The sequence below is a fragment of the Gekko japonicus genome, unplaced genomic scaffold (genome assembly GCF_001447785.1).
Source record: "Gekko japonicus isolate JY-2015 unplaced genomic scaffold, Gekko_japonicus_V1.1 scaffold446, whole genome shotgun sequence".
In the NCBI taxonomy this organism is placed as follows: Eukaryota; Metazoa; Chordata; class Lepidosauria; order Squamata; family Gekkonidae; genus Gekko; species Gekko japonicus.
Window position 1 is genome coordinate 1,007,394 of NW_015168058.1, and position 8,118 is coordinate 1,015,511.

At 47.5% G+C, this 8,118-nt stretch overlaps 1 protein-coding gene across 1 annotated transcript in view; it reads left to right on the forward strand.

The window, feature by feature from the left end:
- The window catches only part of STK11IP (serine/threonine kinase 11 interacting protein), a 64,441-nt gene that overhangs the window by 51,283 nt on the left and 5,040 nt on the right, over positions 1-8,118 (forward strand). The window contains exons 19-24 of the mRNA XM_015414518.1: positions 3,383-3,495; positions 3,635-3,732; positions 4,136-4,314; positions 5,100-5,184; positions 5,356-5,441; positions 5,556-5,785. Of these exons, the coding sequence (XP_015270004.1) occupies positions 3,383-3,495; positions 3,635-3,732; positions 4,136-4,314; positions 5,100-5,184; positions 5,356-5,441; positions 5,556-5,785 (791 nt within the window). The remainder of the gene's footprint in view (positions 1-3,382; positions 3,496-3,634; positions 3,733-4,135; positions 4,315-5,099; positions 5,185-5,355; positions 5,442-5,555; positions 5,786-8,118) is intronic.

The following is an 8,118-nucleotide window of genomic DNA, read 5'->3' on the forward strand; positions in this document are numbered from 1 at the left end:
CTAATATGCTAATGAATTCAGCTGTTGGGTGTTCCTGCTGGGCTTTTTCTACCAAAAAAGCCCTGGGTAGCATTAACACTCTGACTACGTATAACTTCTAGAATCACGGAATCATAGAGCGGGAAGGGACCTCCAGGGTCATCTAGTCCAACCCCCTGCCCAATGCAGGAAATCCACAAATACCTCCCCCCCCAACCCCAGTGACCCCTGCTCTATGCCAAGAAGGGAGGGGAAACCCCAACCCTTCAGGATCCCTGGCCAAACTGGCCCGGAGAACAATTGCTTCCTGACCCCAAAGTGGCGATCAGCATTTCCCTGGATGTGTAAGAAAGGGTCACAAGAACTACGCACTGATGCAACCAGGGCTTTTTTTGTAGAAAAAACCCAGCAGGAACTCATTAGCATAATAGGCCACACCCTGACACCACAGCTCTTTAGTATAGGAGAACAATTGCTTCCTGACCCCAAAGTGGCGATCAGCATTTCCCTGGATGTGTAAGAAAGGGTCACAAGAACTACGCACTGATGCAACCAGGGCTTTTTTTGTAGAAAAAACCCAGCAGGAACTCATTAGCATAATAGGCCACACCCTGACACCACAGCTCTTTAGTATATTAGGCCGCAGCCCCGTGTTGCCAGAAGTGTGGTCATCCAGCCACACCCACCTTTTGCTTATTATTCTGTTTACCTTGTTTGTCAAAACCCAGGGCCTTTTTTGTAGCAGGAACTCCTTTGCATGTTAGGCCACACACCCCTAATGTAGCCAATCCAAATGGGTTTCTGTTGTCGGGTGTGGCCTATTATGCTAATGAGTTCCTGCTGGGCGTGGCCAACTCAGGAGCCAGCCGGAACTCCGTTCCTGTGCGTTCCTGCCCAAAAATACCCCTGGATGCAACCCTCCCTGCCCTCCCTTCTCATGATCTGCCTAAGTCCACAGAATCAGCACTGCTATCAGATGGCCATCTAGCCTCTGTTTAGTGCTCAGTTAATTTTGATGGTTGGTTGTTGTTGTTCTTCTGAGTCTGTGATTAATAGCGCACCTCTCCAAAAGCTTCTGAAGAGATAAACTACTGTGCCTACACACATCCACATGTACCACATAGGACAATTCCTAGAGATGTGTGAAACTACTATTTTAGGGCTGCGCATCAGGACTATGTCATTAGGTCTCATCCCATGGAAGCTCAAGTGGGATGGTGGGGACCTGGTAACTCTAGTTCCGTTAGCTTCCACAGCCTCAAGACACAGGATGGGGGAAGATGCCGAACGCTGGAACAAGGGGACAAGCCATTCCCTTGCCACTGAGAGTCTTCCCCCAGAACCTTTGCTCAGCTGCCCTGGGACAAGAGAGACCAGGAGTGAGTTGATAAAACAGAAAACCCAACGCAAAACCCAAAGTCTACCAACACAGAACAGACAACAGCTATGAATACCAGATTAAAAGTCGCCCCGCAATGCACACCTTCAGTGATCTTTGCAATGTAGGACAACAGCTCCATCTGTCTGGCTGCATCAGAGGATGACAATGAGTACAGAGGGAGTTCCTCTTCAAATTTGATAGCCATCTCCTTCAGCAATCCTATTATCATTGTCTGTGGCTGAAATACAGAGAGCGGCAATGAGAGCCATAACGTTGTACTCACACGAATGTGCACACTGCTGCCCTTGAAATACAGGAGAGTTAATCAATTAGATCATCATACAAACCAGTTCTCAGCTTTCTGCCACACGAAACAGAACTCGGAACTGTTTCTATCCAGCTAGGATACAAGCAAGATTCAGTCCTACAAGCATAGACGGCTACAAGTATGGACGGCTTCAAAAGGGAATTAGATAAGCATATGGAGCAGAGGTCCATCAGTGGCTATTAGCCACAAGGTATAGATAGGGGCTCTGGGGCAAGTGATGCTCTGTCATCTTGGTGCTTGGGGGGGGTCAACAGTGGGAGGGGGCTTCTAGTGTCCTGGCCCCACTGGTGGACCTCCTGATGGCTCTGGTATTTTTGGCCACTGTGTGATACAGAGTGTTGGGCTGGATGGGCCTTTGGCCTGATCCAACATTGGCGTCTCTTATGTTCTTATGTTCTTAAAGCTTTCAGTATATGAAGTGCGGGAAGAATAAATGGATTACATTTTTGTCACTCTCTGATCTCTAGCCTTGGAGGACAAGAGATCAGAAGATGGGGAGGAGAAATGAAGCGTAGAGACTAAGGGAAGAAAAAAGGCAGTGAGTGGCATTGTGAAGAGGCCTGTGTAAAAACAGTTGTACAAGTGGTACTGGCTCAAAGAGAAGAGTGCTGTGGGAGTATATAGAGAAGAATGCCCTAGTAGGGAACGAAGGCACGTTAAGCGGAAACACGGGGTGGAGGGAGCAGCACGCTCTACAAGTCCAGGGCCCCATGAGCGGCAAGCCCCGGCCGGCAGAATGATGTGGCAGCCAGAGTTGTGACCTCAGTGGTGCCGAGGACAAGACTTAATAGCGAACCATCAAGCAGGGTAAGGAAACAAAAGCGCCAGGAAATGTAGCGAGGAGCAAGCCAAGGGGCAGAGTCAGGGAGGAGTCGTCCCCACTGTGAAAGGACCGTGCTGTGCCACCCTGCTGTTCCTGCCAGCGGGCATGTAAACTGAAGCAGGGACTCCAGCCCGCCTAAATGGCCGCTCTAGAGAGGAGCGGTTGAGACCCTGCGACCCACCTGAGGGTCGTCACCCATGGGCTGGAGACTTCTGTGATCCAGTGCAGGAAGGAGAGGACTAGCAACGTGGTCTGGAAGGAAAAGGCTTAAAATGCAGCTCTTGCTTTTTGTGCCGCCCCCTTGAATGACCTGAGTGACTTGAGTTGACGTTGCTTTAATGGAAGTGAGCATTCACCTATTCCACATTTTTTTTGTCCTTTTCCCCACTCCAGATGTGAAAGTTAATTTCTCATGAGGCTTTTTATTAAACCTGATATCATAAGATTTTGAGATACCTGTCGTAGTTACTGAACTGCAGGATGACCAGAGACAGGCATCTTAAGGAATTGCTTGGGAGAGGAAGATGTCTGTGTAAGTTGACTAGGCAGCGGCACTTCGACATCCTTCTGAATAACAGAGGCTCATGGCTGCATTTTTCCTTCCAGCTGGTACAAAGTTGAAAGGCAGGGATGCTCAGGGGAAATTCTAGCTTTAAAACTGATTGAGCTAATGTAACTCACCAGTGGCTTAAAGGATCTGTATTGGAAGGGATTCTAAGCCCTGCTCTAAGCTTCAGGTGTGACTACATCAGACCTGGAGCAACTGGATTGACTGTGTAGGTAATATGGATACAGACCGTCATGTTGCAGGCTTACATTTATTGCCCTTACTGTTGTTGCCATTCATTTGCTGTTGCTTGTCACCTTGCAGCCTCAAACACTATGTTGACCATGCGGGACTTCTGTTCTGTAGACCATCGTCTCAAGCTTTATTTGGACATGGAAGTCTTCGATAAGTCAGAAGAGTTCAAGTGTTTCCTAAAGGTGTGTAAAACAGCTCGTAGTACAATGCACAAACTGCTATATTGGATCATGTGACCATTTTTTTGACTTACTGAAACAGGCGGTGCTCTTGGAGTTTCTGTACTGGACAATTGCTTACGCTTTCCTCTCCTCTTTCCAGGTCAGTGTAGTGAAAGATGGCCAGCCTGGGGAGTTTCTGGCACTCGTCGTGGCTTCAGACGTCCAGCTCTATTTCTTGGAGATTAAGGGAGAAATCAGGTGAAAAGTGGCCTTCCCAGTGTGCTGCTGCTACTTCTGCTCAGTTTCCTGACTTGACATTCCCTTCATGTACTCTTAGTTGTTGAAAGTCTTAAACATACCCGGTCACACCGTTGGTCCACTTTTCCTGCTGTTTACTAGTGGTGGCTTTACGTGGGCTTGAGCAGAGATCTTCTCCAGCACCTGTCACCTGGGTCCTTCTGTTAGCAAACTATGTGTTCCCCAATGGAGCTGTGGACTCTCCCAATCACTGCTCTTGATCCAAGAACACGGTTACCCTTGCCTCAGTGCCCGTGCATACCGGACGCGGCCTCCTGTGTTCTCATCTCCCCTCCTATCCTGTTGAGTAATGTGGGTGTTCCTTTTCCATGTGCTGACTCACATTTGGCTCATCTGTGCCTAGGGGGCAGCCGTCAGATTGGCTGAAGAAGACTGACTGCCACAGTCTCTGTAGCCTCTGTGCCTGGGAGGTGGGGCTGTTCTACCAGAGCTTGCACATTGAGTTTGAGAACCCATGCGCCTCCTACACTCTGCTACTTCGCAACCAGAACCGCTGCAGAAGATTCCTGCAATGCCTAACACGTAAGGCGGTATTGGGTATCTTGATGTGTGAGTGCTTCCTAAGTCAGTGTGGTGGTGCTCTTGGGGATGTGTGTGTCAGCAGCTGTGGGGAAGAGTGAAGGGTCTGAGTTTTTAGTATGGCTCCCTGAGATGGGAGGCAAGAAAAACAAGAAGAAGAAGAAGAGAGAAGAGATTGGATTTATACCCCGCCCTTCACTACCCAAAGGTGTCTCAGGGCGGCTTACAAACTCCTTTCCCTTCCCTTCCCCACAACAGACACCCTGTGAGGTGGGTGGGGCTGAGAGAACTCTGACACAAACTGCTCTTTTTCAAGGACAGCTGTGCCAGAGCTTGTGACTGCCCCAAGGTCACATCAGCAGGTGCAAATAGAGGAGTGGGGAATCAAACCCAGTTCTCCCAGATTAGAGTCCGCACACTTAACCACTACACCAAACTGGCTGATCAAGAGCTAGTGAGTGGCTCTGCTGTTAGCTTGGCCTCAGGTCTGTTTACTGGAAGGTAAGCATCACAACATAGCCCTGCTTAGGCATGGGTTTTCTCCTGTCCTGATGTACTTCAAAGGCTTACAGCCTTTGCTCAGATAACCTTAGGGATGCCATTCTACTCTGTACCCAGTGTGTTCTCATGTATCTTTGTTTGTTCAGGGCTTTTGTGAAGGAAGATTCTTATCTGAACAGAACGGTGCAGTTTTTAATAGCTTCTGCTTACTGACAGTTATACTGGCAGGATTACCTGCCTGGCACATGTATCAGTGACATAATGTTGTCCCCCAATGCCCCATCCAGATCTCATGCGGGAATTGCCAGCCAAGAGCCGAAGAGAAATCCCAGAGGTCACTGTGGCAGAAATGACTCCGTGTCATCCACTGTGGTAAGTAGCCTGTTGCTCTTATGTGGAGTGTGATAGATGCCAGCAGGCAATTGCTGTGGGCATGATTGAAATATGAAGTGGTCAGTTCAGCTAAGCTGGACGGGATGGGAGCAGCAGCTGAAGATGAATTGTCTTGCGTTTTTGCCCTGGTTGTTTGTGCTTGTGTTTTAGGGCATTCCTTGACAAAGACCTAGCAAAAGAAGCTGGGGGTGGCTCAGCCAAGCCTTTCTTCTACCTCTTGGTTTATCTCATCCAAGGTATGGGACCTGTGAGCTTGCTCTTCCCGTAGTTGTCTGTCTGTCCACTGCAACAAGAATTGTGTGTTTTGGTCTAACTCAGTTCACCATTAGCCTGTGTAATCCTCTTCTCAGGAGCATCTGCCTTTCCCGTGACATTGCTCAGCACCCGTAGCAATCTCTTCTTGGTGGGAGAAGATCATCAGAGGCAGAAAGTCCCACCCGTCTCTGGAGCAGAGGGGGGTACTGAGAAGCTGCCAAAGAGCAGCTTCCCATTGAGAGAGAGTCAGCCAATCAGCAGCATCAGTGGTGTCATACTTTACCGCTTTTCCCCTTGTGACGTGAAGATCCAGCTTTACGATGAAGTAAGGAAATGGTGTGAAAGGCTGCCAGATTAGGCTTTTGAGCCTGTATGTGGGAGGGTGCTGGGTAAGCACTTGGGGATAACTTCCGAGTTATTATACAGTTGCTTAACAAAGCTTGAGTCCAGTGGCACCTTCAAGACCAACAACATTTTATTAAGATGTGAACAAAATTTTATGCACGGTGTGACGGAACTGGCCTGCTCTGACCTGCAGGCTCTGTTCTGCCCACCCACTCCTGGGCCTTGCTAACTCCTGAAGGGGCTTTCCTCTTTCTTCTGCTTGGGTAACTCACTGCCACCACCTGGGTAACTCACTGCCACCACCTGCCCATTTGGGGAATTACCGGCTAGGAGGGACAGGTCTCCTGGCTCCCATCCACACCCAGTGGCCCCACCTCTGTGTCTCCTGTTACCCAGAGCCTGGTTACCACGAGGATGGAGTACCGCCAGTTTCTACAGTCAGATTGGGCCTATGACCTATTGCAACAATGAACTAACATTAACAACCCCCCTGCTGCCTTTTGTGCCTATGATAGCCTAGTAGACACCATTAATCGTGTATTTTGCAATCAGTCGAAGCCTTTCCACTCCTCCCCTCGGAATAATACTGATGAGTGGTTTGATAATGAATGCCAGTGCTTAAAGACTCAGCTCCGGGCCACCTATCGTGTCTGTCGGAAACATGAAGGTGCCAACATTCCCACTGAATATTTCAAATTAAACAATTACAAACCACCATAGCCTACAAGAAGAGGCTGCTACATACTAGAGAAGGGGACTTATTAATTAAGGCATCTTTATCTAAGGACAGCAAACAATTCTGGGCTATAATAGCTGGAAAATTTAGGGGTAAATTTGCGGCTCTTATTTGCCCCATACCTCCCCAGACTTGGACAGATTATTTCTTAAAGATCTTTTTTTATTCTTCTGCAGATCTACCAGAGCAACAAGAGGTTCCGTTTCCCCCTGATTTGCCTGAATGGGCCCCAGTTAGTCCAACTGAAATTAAAAGTATAATAAATAAACTAAAGGTTAGAAAGGCCCCAGGCCCAGATGGACTTCCATCTGAGTTGTTTAAAGACCATCTAGACTGGTGGGCTTCCCCAATGGCTACCCTAACAGACAAAAAGGGGACCATACCTGCTTTATGGACAAATGCTATTGTAGTTCCAATCTTCAAAAAAGGGGATCCAAATTATCCAGGAAACTACCACCCAATAAGCCTGCTTTCAATAGTGGGCAAGCTTTATGCAAGGCATCTGTCAGATAAACCGACCTCCTGGATTGCAGATCAAAACCTTCTGGGAGCCGAGCAGGTTGGGTTCTGCACAGGTAGTACAACATTAGACAATTGTGTAACTCTTGCTCACTTGGTGGAGAAATATTCTGGAGAAGCCCGAAAAAATTATTCTGTGCCTTCCTTGACTTAACATAAGAACATAAGAGACGCCAATTTTGGATTAGGCCAAAGGCCCATCCAGTCCAACACTCTGTGTCACACAGTGGCCAGAAATACCAGGTGCCCTCAGGAGGTCCACCAGTGGGGCCAGGACACTAGAAGCCCTCCCACTGTTGACCCCCCCAAGCACCAAGAAGACAGAGCATCACTTGCCCCAGAGCCCCTATCTATACCTTGTGGCTAATAGCCACTGATGGACCTCTGATGGACATAAAAGGGGCCTTTGATTCAATTCCCAGGAATCTCCTATGGGTTAAATTGAATAAGATGGGAATAGATAAACGGCTACTCTTCCTTATCCGGAAACTATATTCTTCCACCAGCTGTCAAGTAAGATATAGAAACTCTGTTTTACTAGCATCTAAGATCCTTACAAACCGAGGAGTCAAACAAGGCTGCATTTTGGCACCCTATTTATTCAATCTATTTTTGAATGATTTGAACTCCTCTCTGAGTGTGATTGATGGTCACTGCCCTAAACTGGGTCTTCAACATATCCCTCTATTACTGTATGCAGACGATGCTGTAGTATTGTCGCTCACCCAGAAGGGCCTTAAGCATCTTTTAACTGCATTTACATCCTGCGAGCACAATTCCTTATTGGTAATTTTGGAAAAATCTAAAATTTTGGTGTTTTCAAAATCTTGGAAATGCTTTAACTGGCTTATAAATGGTAACAGTATTGAACAGGTGAAACATTTCAAATACCTGGGTGTTCTTTTCCAGTATAACGACAGCTGGACAGGCCAAAGGAAATATGTGGTAAATCTCGCCAAATGCAGCTTATCTACAATTGCTAGGGTTTTTTACGTGAAGAACAACCAATTTGTTCCCTGCTTTTTTTTTTTTTTTTTTTAAAAAACCAGTATCTTTTT